The sequence below is a fragment of the Myotis brandtii genome, unplaced genomic scaffold, assembly GCF_000412655.1.
Source record: "Myotis brandtii unplaced genomic scaffold, ASM41265v1 scaffold48, whole genome shotgun sequence".
In the NCBI taxonomy this organism is placed as follows: domain Eukaryota; kingdom Metazoa; phylum Chordata; class Mammalia; order Chiroptera; family Vespertilionidae; genus Myotis; species Myotis brandtii.
Genome location: NW_005368341.1, coordinates 8,288,738 through 8,305,754, shown reverse-complemented (window position 1 = coordinate 8,305,754; position 17,017 = coordinate 8,288,738). Strand labels below are relative to the sequence as shown.

At 37.2% G+C, this 17,017-nt stretch overlaps 1 protein-coding gene across 2 annotated transcripts in view; it reads left to right on the top strand.

The window, feature by feature from the left end:
* The window catches only part of GTPBP10 (GTP-binding protein 10 (putative)), a 26,329-nt gene extending 9,652 nt beyond the window's left edge, over positions 1-16,677 (top strand). For both annotated transcript variants that reach the window (XM_005876111.2, XM_014547665.1), the window contains exons 5-10: positions 3,893-3,966; positions 4,578-4,630; positions 10,189-10,296; positions 11,464-11,541; positions 13,964-14,087; positions 16,082-16,677. In XM_005876111.2, the coding sequence (XP_005876173.1) occupies positions 3,893-3,966; positions 4,578-4,630; positions 10,189-10,296; positions 11,464-11,541; positions 13,964-14,087; positions 16,082-16,344 (700 nt within the window). In that variant the 3' untranslated portion in view covers positions 16,345-16,677. The remainder of the gene's footprint in view (positions 1-3,892; positions 3,967-4,577; positions 4,631-10,188; positions 10,297-11,463; positions 11,542-13,963; positions 14,088-16,081) is intronic.
* The last annotated feature ends 340 nt before the right edge of the window (positions 16,678-17,017 follow it).

Genomic DNA, 17,017 nt, shown 5'->3' with positions numbered 1-17,017 from the left:
TTTTTTTTTTTAAATATATTTTATTGATTTTTTACAGAGAGGAAGGGAGAGGGATAGAGAGTTAGAAACATCGATGAGAGAGAAACATCGATCAGCTGCCTCCTGCACACCCCACAATGGGGATGTGCCCGCAACCAAGGTACATGCCCTTAGCCGGAATCGAACCTGGGACCTTTCAGCCCGCAGGCCGATGCTCTATCCACTGGGCCAAACGGGTTAGGGCTAGAAGATTCTTGAGTAAACTTATAACCGTGATTTTGAACTCTATATCCAGTCGTTTGCTTTCCTCCATTTCTGTCATTTGTGACCTGTTTCTTTGTCTCTGCATTTTGGCTGCTTCCCTGTGTTGATAGAGTGGCTTTGTGTGCTAGGTGTCCTATAGGGCCCAGTGGCTCAGCCTCCCCAGTCTCCTGAGGTGGACACTCTTGGTGCACCCCTTTGTGGGCTGTGTGCACAGTCTTGTTGTAATTAATCCTAGATTGCTGTTGGTATCACTGGGAGGAATTGACCTCCAGACCAATTGGCTGTGAAGACCAGTTATGTCTACAACAGGAGAACTGCTGTGCTGGAAACACCCTTATGGGGCAGGACTTGCTTCAGTGGGGCTTTGGTGCTCACTGAGTCTGCCCCCTGAGTGTGTCTCTTATGGATGTGAAGGGTTGTAATCTGGTATGGTCTCACTCTGACCACTGGGTACACTGGCTCTTGGATCTCCAAGGAGATGCAAAGTCAGCCACTGCCTGAGGCCACCCAGCAGGAGCTACAGAGAGATCTGCAGATTCCTCCTCTTTGTTTGGGGTTTGGAGGTGCCCAGATGATGCGCAGCTGTGAAGCAATGCAGGCTGCTGAGGAGCCTTATGCCTTCTTTTGAAAGCTCTGGGGCTCTTTGACCCAGGTGCAGTTTGTTAGGTTTTAGATTACAAAAGGCCAGGTCATTCATATGCAAAATCCTCTGCTCACAGCTTGGGTGGGGTTGTAAATTGGGTGGGGTGGGGTCTCAGGGATTCACTGGGCAGTGCAAACAGCAATGGTTGCCTGTCAGTCAGTCCTGCCCTGGATAAGTCCCTGGATCTCTGTGTCTCGCGGCCCGTGCAGGAACAATGATCGCTGCAAGCACCTCTGAGAGAAAGCCGCCCTCGTGTTCCGGCCCGATGCCAGACAGTCCAGTTCCCCATATGAGTCTGGGTCCCCAAAGTCTCACCCGGAACTGGAGTTCAGAGCAGTTGGGAGCTTTTATCTTCCTCCCGATTGAAAAAGACCACAGCATACCCAGTTTCCAGCCAATTTCAAGCGTCTCTGTACCTCCGCTCTTCCGCACCTCTGCACCTCCTACCAGTCTCGATGTGCTTTTCTCTTTCTCTCTAGTTGTCGGACTTCCACTCAGCCAGCCTTCCCGTGATTCTGGATGATGTCCGTTTTGTCTTTTAGTTGTAGTTTTGATGTGGTTGTGCGAGGCAGCAAGTTCAGGTGTTTACCTATGCCGCCATCTTGGTTCCTCCCCGCATTGGTTCTTTCTAAGCTCTTTTCATCTTCCTCTCCAGCCATCTCACTGCTTCTTTACCAGACTCTTCGCTGTGAGTCTCTCCTCTTCCCATGCCTGTCAAGGTCTTACCAGCAGTGACTTGGAGTTCACAGAGGCCCCGTTCCTGCTGAAGTTGTAACAGGGAAAGATGTGATCCTGGCATTCAATCTTGCCATTCACATGTAATTTTCCCCTCAAGGTTTATGAGTCATAGGCTCTGTAATACTATATATTTTTCAAACATTACCAATTTAATAGAGTTTTATGGATATGGCTGAGAATCCAGCCATTCACTTTCTCATTTGGTAGAAAAATGAGTTTCAAGTTCCATGAAGATACCTTTACAGACTAAGAAAAGCTCAGCAGGGCTGAGTAGTAAGAGTTGAGTGGGCATGAGACTATTTGTATTAGAATCTCTAGTCCTCAGGAGGCAAACTAGCTACTCTTGGATACATTGTACTGTCTAAGTTTTTGTTCACTCATCTTCAATAGTGAATGGGGCGTTCTCATCTTAAGACGTTGGTAAGATATTACATTTGCAGTACAACATATGCTTTGGATTTATAAATGCTCAGTGAATGAATGGTCACTGCTATCATGATCATTATATTGCCACCTTATAAGAGGCCACTATAGTGAAATGCTAAGCTTTTCAGAAGTGGGCTTGGAATTGCAGTAAATAATTAGCACATCATAATTCTTAAGCACAATGTTTAACATTTTTCTAGTGCTTTTAAGTTAGGTAGCTATTCTTAAAAAGTTACTGCTGTGAATACCAGCATAAGCAGAAATCCTTTTAGCTAGTCTCAGCAGTGAAGTGAACCTTTGAAGAAAGGTATATAACATACACTTGTACTGCTATTGTCAAAGCTGACCTTTACATAGATTGGATTTCAGCCTCTAAAATTTTCATTCCATACTCTTTAAGAAAAATCTCAACTGTCTGTTCTTCAACCATTACCATCCTTTTTCTTCTCATATTTTGATCTTTTAGAAATACAGAGATGCTTACATCTTTACTATTATGAAAATAGGATATTGGAAAAAATAAGCAAGTCTAACTAGTGATGATCATGGATAAAAGGTTGCAATTTACTTTTCAAATAGTTACAAGAGACTGGGTTTAACAGGATATAAGAAAATACTGTATTTCCAAGGGAAGCAAGTCATTAAGAAATCTCACATAATTTAATTCTAAATTTATTATAGAAATATTTTTAATGAAAAAAATTGTTAAAAGAGATCCATTAAGAGCTTATACATTTTTATAGAATTTGAAATTAATATTTGCAAAATATTACACTGTTATTCCAAATGAAAGTTTGGCAGAGTTTTGAAAGAAGAACTTTCTCAAATTTGAATGACAGCTCTGTGAAGGTAGGGATCACATTTGCCTCATTGATTGCTATTTTTCTGGTGCCTATGATATTGCTTGATACAAGTCAATGTTCAATAAATATTTGTTGGATAATTTTTTTATTCAGTTATAATTGACATATCAGTTTCAGGTGTACAACATAGTGATTCAATATTTGTATATTACAACATGATCACTATAAGTCTAGTTAACATCTATCACCACACCTAGTTATGAATTTTTTTCCTATGATGAGAAAGTTTAACATTTACTCTTATCAACTTTTAAATATATAATACAGTATCATTATATAGTAGTATTTACTATAGTCATCATACTACATATTATATGGCCCATGACTTATTTATGTTATAACTAGAAATTTGTATCTTTTGACCCCCTTTACCCATTTTGTCTACCCCTTCTTCCCCACCTTCAGCAACCACTAATATGTTCTGTCTATGAATTTGATTTTTTGTTTGTTTAGGTTCTATGTATAAATGAGATCATATACTATTTGTTGTTCATGGTCTGAGTTATTTCACTTAGCACAATGCCCCAAGGTCCATCTGTGTTGTCAAAAGTGGCACTATTTCGTCCTTCTTACAGTTGAATAATATTCTCTCTAAAAAAAGCCAATTAAAAAAAAAGTTATTTTAGACCCACTAAACAACATAAGTAATATTTTATTAGCGTTCGCTAGAGATTGTAGATTACAGGTATTTATATTAGTTTATTTTTGTTATCCTGTGCTACACTAGTTTTATTTATATAATTTGAATTATTTAGTCACAATACTAAAACATTGTCAGTGTCCAGCATGAATTTATCTTGACCTATTTCATAAGTATATTTTGTTCCTCAAGTTTTTCAAGATTATTTTAAAGTTATACTCTTCTTTTAATCCCAGAAACATTCAAGAAATTTGCTTTTTAAATGTTAAGAATTCAGAGATAAACAATATTAATAGTATGATATTTGTTGCAATGTATAAATTCATTTTCTCATTTCAGATTCCCAAATGCTGGAAAATCCTCTTTGCTAAGTAAAATTTCTCACGCAAAACCTGCAGTTGCAGATTATGCATGTAAGTATAAGTCGTTTTGTATTTTAATGTGTAGTGGTGAATTTTTAAAAACTAATCTTTCTCGTAGTATGAATAAAATGACAACTCATGAGGGTAGCCTTATGAATTTGAAAACTCTTGGCAGAATATATGCATTTCCCATTAATCTTTGAAACTTCTGCTGCCCTCAGCAGTTTCTGGTACTTGTTACTTCCTTTGTTGCATTTACTTTTCTGTTGCATAATTATTTATTTGGTTTAGTTATGATTTTATGAGGCTAGTGCAGGATTGGTGAGGCTTGAAGATCACTGAATGCGAAAGGACTAGACCAGACATAGTGATAGAAGTCTAAATTCTGGTCCATCCACCAAGCTTCTTCAAGTGCAGCAGAGAAACTTTGAGGCCCACTAATTAGATTGGACTGTGCATATTATAAACATCTGTGTTTGTTCTTTTCCAAGTTTATTGTACATAGCAAAAATAATTGTACCTTCTATATCAACAAATGAGAACATAATCCGAATTAACTTGTTCACAGAAAAGTATTTTTTATTTTATACATAATGCTAAGACAGTTTTGAGAGTATCGCCCTTTATTTTAGGCTTTATTTATTATTGCTTTTTTCTTTTAGTTACAACATTACAGCCTGAACTTGGAAAGATCATGTATAAAGATTTCAAACAGGTGGGTATTTTTAAAGTAAGACACTTGTAAAAAAATTAAAATAAAGTAACAGACTTGGTTGGAAGTGAAAGTACTTGCTTTTGGTACTTAGACTTTATATTTGACTGTTTCTGTGGTGTTCGGGGGAGAGGGACAGTTGCAAGATTTTGTTTTTAGTAAGTGAGACTGTGATCAAGTCAGTAATGAGTACTATCAATAAAATATTGTATAAGAATGTAGCTTTTTAAAATAGGTATTATTTTTTATATTTTTTAAAATTTACTGGGGTGGCTGGTTAATAGTTATATAGGTTTCAAGTGTACAATTCTATGCTACATCTGTATATTACATCACCTGCCCACCACCTAAGCTTGACTCATCTTCCATCACCACATATATGATCCCCTTTAACCTTTACTACCCCTCACCCCGCTTCCTTCTGGTAACCAGCTTACTGTTATCTGTATCTATGAGTTTTTGTGTGTGTATTTTTCTTGTTTGTTCACTTGTTGCTTTCAGTGTTATGTCCCATATATGATTTCACTTATATGTGGATTGCACTCGGGTGAGAATGTAACTTCCTGTTCTTTGGAAGTTTAAGTCCAGTTTGTCATTATAACATCTTATCTTCTTTATTTTCTTTCTTTTTTTATATCCTCACCCGGGAATATGTTATTTTTTATTTTAGAGAGAGAAGAAGGGAGAGGGAGAAAGAGAGAGAGAAACATCAATGTGAGAGAGAAACATCGATTGGTTGCCTCCCATACTCACCCCGACTGGATGACACTACGACACACCAACCAACTGAGCCACATTGGCTAGGGCCTCTTCTTTATTTTCTTCCTTTTTTTTAAAAAAAAACATTGATTTCAGAGAGAAAGGGAGAGGGAGAGATAGTAACATCAATGATGAGAGAGAATCATTGATTGGCTGCGTCCTGCACACCCCCTACTAGGGATCAAGCCCACAACCCAGGCATGTACCTGACTGGGAATAGAACCGTGACCTCCTGGTTCTTAAATTGATGCTCAACCACTGAGCCATGTGACCAGGCTTCTTTATTTTCTTAATCTCTGTGCTCATTGCAAGTCCATATTTACTTCCATGTTTGATTATTAATTTTCATTAACTAAAAACATTTTTTAAAGTTCATGGAAATGATTTTATTTCAACTTTCTCTTTAGAAAAGTTTTAGTTGAATGGGACTTTGACCTTATCTAACTATTAAAAATTATTTTTCTTTAATAAGGAAGAACTGTAGATGTTTTTCGTAATTAGACTAAAACAAAAATATGTAATGTACGATCAGCAATCATGTTCCTTGGTATTTGCCCAAATGAGTTGAAAACTTATATCCAAACAAAAACCTGCACACACATGTTTGTAGCAGCTTTTTTGGTAATTGCCAAAATTTGGAATCAATCAAAGTTGTCCTTTAGTAGATGAATGGGTAAATGTTGGCAAATCCAGAAAATGGAATATTATTCAGCACTAAACAGAAATGTGCTACAAGCTATGAAAAGACACAAAGGAATCTTTTTTAAAATGTTACCAGCACTTTATTTTTATTTATTTATTTATTTATTTATTTTATTGATTTCAGAGAGAAGAAGGGAGAGGGAAAGAGAGATAGAAACATCAAGAGAATCATTTTGGCTGCCTCCTGCACGCCCCCTACTGGGGATCGAGCCTGCAACCCAGGCATGTGCCCTTTACCAGAATCAAACCCAGAACCCTTCAATCTGCAGGCCGACACTTTTATCCACTGAGCCAAACCAGCTAGGGCGACACAAAGGAATCTTAAATGCATATTACTAAGTGGAAGAAGCCAGTCTGAAAAGGTTGCATACTGTATGACTCCAATTATATGAGATTCTGGGAAAAGGCAAAAAAAAACTATGGAGATAAGAAAAAAAAAAAATCAGTGGTGGCCAAGAATTAGGGGGAATGGAAGGAAGGGATGAATAAGCAGAGCACAGTGGATGTTTAGGGCAGTAAAACTATTCTGTATGATACTCTAAATGGTGGATATGTGTCATATATTTGTCAAAACTCATAGAATGTGCAGAACCAAGAGTGAATCCTAATGGACTTTTGGTGATGATGTATCAATGTTTCATATAATCCATTGACATAATTCAAAAGAAATAAGATTTATACTGCTTTAACAGTGGTACAACAGTAAATTAATAAAATTTTAAGTTATATAGAATAATAAATACTAAGCAATTATAAATACAAGGTAATATGAATATAGCAAACAATACTTAGAGAAAAAGAGAGCATTGTTTGTAATTTTTAAGGGAAATTACTAGAGAACCTTCAAACAAAATTTCAGGACATGAGACCTCTGTAGTGTACACTGCTTTGTCACATACTCTGAAATCTTTATTCACAGGAGCAGTGTGTGTAGAGCAGTGTTTCCCATACCTTATTGCTATTCAGAATGATTTGGGTAGCTTAAGAATAACAATGATAAGTGAAGCCTGCACTCCAGAGATTTGAAACCAGATCTCTTAGGTGTGGGGCCTGGGCATCTGTAATTTATAAAACTGATTATGATGTGCAGTAAGGTTTGAAAACCACAGATGTAGGATAATGGCTAATAGTGCTTATGATCTCCAAAGGAAAACAGGGATGCTATATCCTTTACTTTTTAAGGATGGTCAATAGTCCTCCTGATAGATTATGAATAGAAAAGGACATTAACTACATAAAGAATTTAAAATTTTTTTTTTTTTACTTTATAAATTGTTTATTTCCCCCTTTTTTATCAGAAAAAAAAATGTAGTAAGATCTCCTCTTGTGCTTATGGTTGCCTTTATTTCTTTGTAATTCTGTCAGTTTTAAAATATATGCATAACAGGATGTTAAAATTGAAATTTTGATCAGGACTCTGTCAAAGATTCATAAATAGCTGAAGTAAAACCAATGAATCATTGAAATATTAATTAGTAAAAATTTATTTGGCACACACCAAAAAGACAGTTTGCAAACTGGGAGCATTAAAACCAAAACATGGAATGAGGCTCAGGGGTATGTGTTATAAAGCAGTTTATATAGTGAGGAAGCAGCAACTGTTCATCAGAGTGATCGGTTATAATAGAATTTTCTTAAGTGATAGGGAATTGGTCAGTGGTTACCTCATATCAACCTTGGGAATCAGTTCATGTTACTAATGATTTTCAGAGGCATAAGCAAGAAATGACCAAGGACAAGTTAGTCTTGCAAAATAAGCTAAATTATGCTTTATCTTTTAAAAAATCTATCTTTATTGTTTTTTGTTTTTTTTGCATCTTATCCATTTTATTTATTTATTTATTTTTTAAATCTTTATTGTTCAGATTACATTTGTTCCTCTTTTTTTTTTCCCCCATAACTCCCCTCCTCCCAGTTCCCGCCCCACCCTCCGCCCTCACTCCCCACCCACTGTCCTCATCCATAGGTGCACGATTTTTGTCCAGTTTCTTCCCGCATCTCCCATTCCCCTTTCCCCCCCAAGAATAGTCAGTCCATTCCCTTTCTATGTCCCTGATTCATTATAATCACCAGTTCATTCTGTACATCAGATTATTTATTCACTTGATTCTTAGATTCACTTGTTGATAGATGCATGTTTGTTGTTCACAATTTGTATCTTTACCTTTTTCTTCTTCCTCTTCTTAAAGGATACCTTTCAGCATTTCGTATAATACTGGTTTAGTGGTGATGAACTCCTTTAGCTTTTCCTTATCTGTGAAGCTCTTTATCTGACCTTCAATTCTGAATGATAGCTTTGCTGGATAAAGTATTCTTGGTTGTAGGTTCTTGGTATTCAGCACTTTGAATATTTCTTGCCATTCCCTTCTGGCCTGCAAAGTTTCTGTTGAGAAATCAGCTGACAGTCGTATGGGTATTCCCTTGTAGGTAACTGAGTTTCTTTCTCTTGCTGCTTTTAAGATTCTCTCTTTGTCTTTTGCTCTTGGCATTTTAATTATGATGTGTCTTGGTGTGGTCCTCTTTGGATTCCTTTTGTTTGGGGTTCTCTGCGCTTCTTGGACCTGTAAGTCCATTTCTTTCACCAGGTGGGGGAAGTTTTCTGCCATTATTTCTTCAAATAGGTTTTCAATATCTTGCTGTCTCTCATCTTCTGGCACCCCTATTATTCTGATGTTGGTACGCTTGAAGCTGTCCCAGAGGCTCCTTACACTATCTTCGTATTTTCGGATTCTTTTTTCATTTTGCTTTTCCGGTTGGGTGTTTTTTGCTTCTTCGCATTTCAAATCTTTGGCTTGATTCTTGCGCTCCTCTGGTCTGCTATTGGGTGTAATATTCTTTATTTCAGAGCGTGTATGCTTAATTTCTAGTTTCTTTATCATAGCATCGAGGGTCTCATTAGTTTTCGTGAAGCTCTCCAAAAGTTTATTGCAAGCCCTCAAAATTGCGTTTTTTAGCTCTATATCCTCCATTTCTGTCATGTTTTTTTGTCTCCGCATTTTTTATGCTTTCTTGGTGCACCCCCTAGTGGTCTTTGTGCGCAGTCTTGTTCTAGTTGAGCCTTGATTGTTGTAGTTAATACTAGAGGGATTTGACCACCAGGCCGACTGGCTGTGTGAATCAGCTGTGTCTGCCGCGGAAAACTTCTGTCCTCTGGGGAGGTGCTAATCTAGCCTTTGCCTGAGGCGATCTGGCAAATGGCTCTGCGCAGGGCTTGGGCGGGGCGGGCTCAACAGGGCGGGCGGAGGGAGTGGTTATGGCCCCTCTCAGTCCCGTTCCCAGAGGCTCTGCTTCTCAGAACCCCCGGAACCGCTGCAAACCTCGGAGGGAAAGCTGCCTTCCAACTGATGCCAGACACTCCCGCTTCTCCCGTTTGGGTCCGAGTCCCCAGCGATTCGCCCGTATCTGGAGCTCAGAGTCTGAGACTCCCCCCTGACCGAAAACGACAACCGCGCTCTCAGCCACCAGCCCGCTTTGCGCGCGCACCTCCGCACCTGAGTTTTTTCCACACTGCGCCTCCTCTGAGCCTCGGTGTGCTGTTATTTTTCCTTCTAGTTGAAGAGTCTCTCCTCAGCCAGCCTTCCTGTGGTTCTGGGTGATGTCCATTCCGTCTTTTAGTTGTATTTTTGAAGTGGTTGTTTGCGGCAGCAGTCTGCGGTGTTTACCTATGCCGCCATCTTGGTCTCTCCCCAAGAATTTAAAATTTAAAACTGCAGAGCTGTACTAAGTAAATGCCAGCTGAATTAGTATCTTTGAGCACTTTTAAGCATTTAGAAAGTTGAAATTCTGTGGAAAGTTTACATTAAACAATGTAATTTATGGAATTCTTACTAGAATTTTGTGATTAATAAGTGTTATATTAATCCCTAAAGTTCCAGATTGTTAGATTAATAATTAAAAATGGGACTCTAATTTCTGATAAAGAAGGATTTTGATTCTTAATACATTTTGTTGTAAAGGTGTTTTGGCTTTATAAAGATGCAGGGCTAATCACAAGTCAGGACCTGTTCATACTCGAAATACCATGAAACATTTTTTATGTAATTCTACTTACGGTTTTCATGTATTTTTCTTTTTTATCAAACCATTTAACTTTGTATTAGATATTGGTAGCTGATCTTCCTGGTTTAATAGAAGGAGCACATGTGAACAAAGGAATGGGCCACAAATTCCTCAAGCATGTAGAAAGAACTAAACAACTGCTTTTTGTTGTAAGTCATATGTATATCAATGAAATATTCAACTGAATATGAAAATCAATGAATGTAGTTTTCCTAGAAATTTTTAATAAAGTGTTAGCATATGTGATTCCACTAAGTCTGTTTAAATGGGGTCAAATACCATAATGTTGGTTTATAATATGGGGGTGGAAATGGCATTATTTACTATAGCAGATGTAAGTTTGGCCATACTTGTCAGGGTTTAATTCCTTAAGATTTTCACCATAGTACTGTATTATATAGTGTCTTTTCCCTATTTTATTGGTGGTGTTAGATTATATATAGCTGACCCTGGAACAACATGGGTTTGACCTGTGCAAGTCCACTTATATGCAGATTTTTTTCTATAAATACCTGTGCTGTTTTTGATCCATAGTGTTGGGAGTCCACCAATGTTGAGGGCTGGCTGTATGCATTGATCTATGCCATTTTATATACGGGACTTGAGCATCCACAGGTTTTGGTATCCATGTTTGGGTCCTGGAACTAATCCTCCCAGGGTACCCAGGGACTGTAGTCAAGTTTTGGGGGAGGCAAAAATTATACACTAATTTTTGACTATGCAGGGTGGAGTAGGTATTGGTGTCCCTAACCCCCAAGGTGTTCAAGGGTCAGCTATTTATGACATTGTTCATATTAATGTAAATTGTCTTATCTATACTGGCTTTTCATGGTATTAATGGTTGTGATTTTATCAGAATAATTATAGTTATCTTGACACTTCAATTTCACTTATTTTGTGTGTGTTTTTTGTTTTGTTGTTTTTTTGTTATCCTCACCTGAGGATATTTTTTTCATTGACTTTTTTTAGAGAGAGTGGAAGGGGTCGGGGAGGAAAGAGAGAGAGAGAGAGGAGAAACATTGATGTGACAGAGACACATAGATTGGTTACCTCCCACAGGCACCCCAACCAGGGCTGGGATTGAACTTGCAGCCCAGGTACCTTGACCAGGACTCAAACTGGAGATCCTTTGGTGTTCAGGCCAGCGCTCTAACCACTGAGCGTGCTGGCCAGGGCTCTCTTATTTTGAATTACTAAATTACCAATAGAGTATAGATTGAGAAATTTTTTTTAGCTTGAGAGAATAAAACATTTCAAAACAGAAATATGTAGCTAATCTTATGTTAAAGGTTTTCTCTTCCCCTATTTTATTTTAGGTTGATGTTTCTGGATTTCAACTTTCTTCTCGAACTCCATACAGAACTGCCTTTGAAACTATATTACTGCTTACAAAAGTAGGTTTTCTGTTGCTCTTTTACTGCATTCTGCATCTGGTCTAATATATAGGTACAAAAGACTGTATGAAATGACAATAATTTTAATAAAGTATATTCCACCTTTACTGTTTGAAGCTTTGATGATAAAGAATTATCTAAACTTGCTGTCTCTAGTTCTTCAGTATTAACCTGCTCCTCAAACTATTGCAACCAATAAAGCCTTCTTAATTGCACACTTCTCAAACCTTATCTTGCTTGAACTTTTCTTACTTCTTAGATTATTTCTCAGTCTACTTTTTATGCTCTTTCCTGTTTATTTTTTTTTAAATATATTTTTATTGATTTCAGAGAGGAAGGGAGAGGGACAGGGAGATAGAAACATCAATGATGAGAGAGAATCATTGATTGGCTGCCTCCTGCACACCCCACACAGGATCGAGCCTACAACCCAGGCATATCCCCTGAACCATGACCTCCTGGTTCATAGGTCGACGCTCAACCAATGAGCCACCCTGGCTGGGCCTGTTTATTCTTTAATTAGCATTCAGTTAAGAAAATATACTGATGACTGTCAAATCTGTATCTGATCCCCAGAGTTTTGGTTAAGCTTTAGACCAGCTGCCTCTTGGACATCTTTGATTGCATATCCCATTAGCTTCTCAAACTTAATATGTATAAAACTGACCCTTTTAATTCTCCCGCCTCCTCCAGAACTTTACTGAGTATGTAAGCAGGAAACCTGGATGGTGGTCTTAATTCTATCTTTCTCACCACCTGTACCAAGCCCTGTCAGTTTTATATCCTAAATTCTGAAGTCATCTGCTTGTTTTCATCCACACTGTTTTAATCATCAACCCCTCTCATTAGAATGTTGAAAGGCCCTCCTATCTGGTCTCTTTGCTTTCAGTCTCATTTCCCTGTAATCCATTTTTTTATGAGGCAGCTCGAGTGAGCTTTGTACAAGAACCAACCTGATGTTTGTTCTCTGCTTAAAATACTTCAATAGTGCCCCGTTGCTATTAGGTTAAGATCCAACCTGACCGTGGTGTATGAGGTCTGTCTGGTAAGGTTGGACTCCTTACCTAGCAGTCTATCTTTCTCTGCCTTCCCCTCTTCCATTCTATATCCAGCCCTATGATTTTTCTGTAACACTATGTGATGTTTCTTATCTCCAGGACTTTGTATATTTCCTTTGCCACTTTTTGCCTATTATGAATAATAGTGCTGTAAACATTTGTGTACAGGTTTTTGTATGGACATGCCTTTATTTCTTTTGAGTATATGCTTAGGAGTGGAATTGCTAGATGAATGTTAATTCTCTGTTTAACATTTTGAGAAACTGCTAAACTGTTTTCTAGAGTGGCTGCACCATTACACCATTTTACAATTCTACTTGCAATATATGAGGTTTCTACTTTTTCCACATTAATATCTACGCTTAGATATTAATTGTTATTGTCTATCTTTTTATTTTAGCCACCCTAGTAGGAATGAAGTGGTATTTCATTATGGTTTTGATTTACATTTCTCTAGTGATTGATGATGTTGATCGTCTTTTCATGTGCTTATTAGCCATTTGTTGTCTTTGGAGAAACGCCTATTCAGACTTTGTGCATTTTTTAATTGGGTTTTTTTGTCTTTTTAGTGTTGAGTTGCAACACTAAATTTTTGTGTTGAGTTGTAACATTATATTTTTGATACAAGTCCCTTATCAGATACACGATTTGCAAATGTGTTCTCCTCTTCTACCAGTTGCCTTTTCACTTTCTTTATGGTATGTTTTGAAATACAGAATTTTAAATTTTAATTAAGTCTCATTTGTCTATTTTTTCTTTTCCTAATGCTTCTTGGTGTCATAGCTAAAAAACTATTGCCTAATTCCTGGTCATGAAGATTTTCTTCTATTCTAAATTTTATCTGTATGCTTAATAGAATTCCAGATATTTGTATTTGGCTCAAGACACAAATCACAGCTGTCTCTAGGATGTTATGTAAGCCAAAATATATTGACACATGACCTATTAAACATTTTCTGAGTTTCCTTTGTTAATTTTGTGGTGGTTGGGATTTACTGCGTTTCAGAGATGTGACTAGGCTCTAGATTACCTAGGCCCGTGGTCGGCAAACTGTGGCTCGCGAGCCACATGCGGCTCTTTGGCCCCTTGAGTGTAGCTCTTCCTGAGTTTAGCAAAGGCCAGCGAGCCTTAGGAGTACCCTAATTAATAACAATGTACCTACCTATATAGTTTAAGTTTAAAAAATTTGGCTCCCAAAAGAAATTTCAATCGTTGTACTGTTGATATTTGGCTCTGTTGACTAATGAGTTTGCCAACCACTGACCTAGGCCTACAAGGTAAAGAAAGATATTAACAAACAGGTAACCTATATACTAGTAGATTATTTTAACAAAATTATTTGGTCTTTCTTTTTTGATTTAAAGGAGTTGGAGTTGTATGATGAGGAAGTTCGAGCAAAACCTGCACTCCTGGCGGTAAATAAAATGGACTTGCCAGGTGCCCAAAATAAATTCCATGAACTGATGAACCAACTCCAGAATCCTAAAGGTAAAACTGATTCATTCATTTAATGACAGTGTAATGAGTACCTGATTTGTGCCAAGTGATACAATCAGTGGAAAAGAAAACTGACAGTTACTACTCTTAAAAAAAGTATGTTTGATGACAGAACCCGTACCATATGAAACATTTGCATAACATTATAATGGAATACTCACCAAGTTTCAGAATGTGTGATGTTCTGAATGAAAGGAGACAAAGAAGAAAAAGATCATGTGAGCTGAAAAGGTTAGGCTTCATGAAGAAGTAAAACTTAAACTGGGTCCTTACTAAGTTATTTGGATCAGAAGAGGAAAAAGTCAGCATCTTCCTATAAAGTCTTTCACCTTAACATATTTCTCAGGCTCTAGAACTCTATTTCCCTAGTACACCGTAAATTTAAAACAGCTAATAGTTCTAAAGACATACTTTATGTTTCTGCAATGTCAGCTCTATGGGTCTTCGAAGAAGAACTTGAGTATATGTCTATGTACATAAAAATAGATGCTGTTACTCCAAAAGGATTTATTTGTTGGAAATTTCTTTCTAAATGGATCACTTTGTATAAAGTAACTTAAAGGGTTTCTCTAGTCTGGCTGGTGTTGCTCAGTGGTTGAGTGTCAACCTATGAGCCAGGAAATCGTGGTTGGATTCCAGGTCAGGGCACATGCCTGGGTTGTGGACTCGATCCCCAGGACGGGGCATGTAGGAGGCAGCCGATCGATGATTCTCTCTCATCATTGATGCTTCTATTTCTCTCTCCCTCTCCTTTACCCTGAAATCAATAAAAACATATTTTAAAAAATAAATATAAAGGTACTCTCCATTGTCTTGAATGTTGAACTTTGCAGAACTCTCTACCCTACAGTGATGATGCTTTCGTTTTACTGAGTCTAGAAGAGAACTTCTTCACAAACGAGGAAATGTAGGGAGGATAGCAAGTGGCTAACATGTTTTTAAATAGTACTGATTTCTCTGTTTTTATTCCTGGGATAAAAATTGGGGAAAATAAATTATTATTAGGAATAGCAGTCGACACCAGAAGATTCTTTTTCTGCTCAAAAATGTTTCACTGGTGCAACTTACATAATGAAGCTGTCCTTGAGTTACTTTTGGGATGTAAATATTCCCTGGAATTAGTAAATAGTCTTTATTCCTTAATGTCATTTGCTTTATGAGATCATTAGATCTGTTTGCTACATGATCTTACAGAAGGCATTTTCAGAGGAGGTACCAGAAGAGAAGGTAACTCAAGAGTTTGTGGCTGTTTTGAACCATCAAAAACAAATTTCTGAGTTTTACCTCTCTGGACTTCTTGAGGGCAAATGAATCTCAGAAACCAAGCTCCCTGTTGGCTTGTCCATTCTCTTTCAATCCAGCCTTTGCAGTTCATGTCAGTATTGACCCATCCCATTGTATGCCACCCCTCCTCCCATTGCCTTGGTGGTCTGGGAGAGGAAAAAGTAATAGAACATCTTTCAGCTACTGTGGAATGATAAGAGTAGACTCATCTGAAATGCTCTCCCCTTGAATTACCCCCACATCTTTCTCAGTTTTAATATGGTTCCTCGTACCAGTGCCTATACTTTAGGGCAGTTAAAGTCCATCTATGTATGGAGGCAAGCTAGCATATCCCAAATCATAAATTATGTTATTTTTATAGAAAGGTTCTTTCAGAGAATCTACGTAGCCTCACTATAGCAAACACCTCCTCCCCCAAAGCAACTTGCTTCTGTAAGTAAATTATCTTCTGTGATTCTTTTATTTATACTTAATTTGGTTTAAAATATCTTAATCCAACAAATATCTCCCATGTGTCAAGAACCTTACCATTGTCAACAGTAAAAACCAAAGTTTCTGAGAGCATATTAGAAAGAGAAGGAAAAAGGAATTAAAAATGCTGTTTTCGGTTTCTTGGTTCACAAATCAAACCTTTAACATAGTTCTGACTTACTTCAAAGACAGTGGAAATCAGCATAGTTTTTTGTGTTTTTTTGTTTCAGATTTTCTGCATTTATTTCAAAGTAAGATGATTCCAGAAAGGACAATGGAGTTTGAACATATCATCCCCATCTCTGCAATTACGGGAGAAGGAATTGATGAATTAAAGAACTGTATAAGGAAATCTCTGGATGAACATGCAGACCGGGAAAATGATGCATATCATAAGAAACAGTTGCTTAATTTACAGATTTCTAATACAGTATCTCATAGTGAGCCACTCTCAAGGAATGCTGTTACTAGTTCCGGAATGGATACAATTTAAATCCATTAAAAATGAACATGAAGTTGTGTTCGTTTGAAAACTTTTCCATAGAGTATTATGTATTCCACAGTTATTATGAACCTTCTGATATATGCGCCATCTTTTGGGAACCATATCTTTTTAAGTTGTTTATAGTTAAGTGTATTAATGGTAAAAAAAAAAAAAAAGAAAGAAAAGAAAAGTGAAAGCTGAAAATGACAGTTTATAGTTTTATAGCCAATCTACCTAAAATAAAATCCTCTGATATTTCTGTACTTACAATGTCTCTAGTGAGATCATTTTTTAAAAATATATGAAAGGATTTCTCAAATATTATTAAAGTGAGCAACTAGGTATTGTTTGTTTTGAGTCTGTCATGTACTTGGTTCAATTATGAAGAGTTCTCATTTTAAGAAAATCTAAAAACCCTAAATTTGAACATAATGTTCTGTGATAACAAAGATCACTGATAATATTTAACAGCAGCAAATAGATTTCAGCTTTTGGAAAATTTCCCTTTTTATTTATTTTAAACGTATTTATTTATTTTATTGATTGCAGAGAGAGGGAGAGAGAATCATAGATTGGCTGCCTCCTGCACACCCTCCACTGGGGATCAAACTTGCAAACTGAGCATGTGCCCTGACTGGGAATTGAACTGGTGACCTCTTGGTTCCTGGGTCAGTTCTCAACC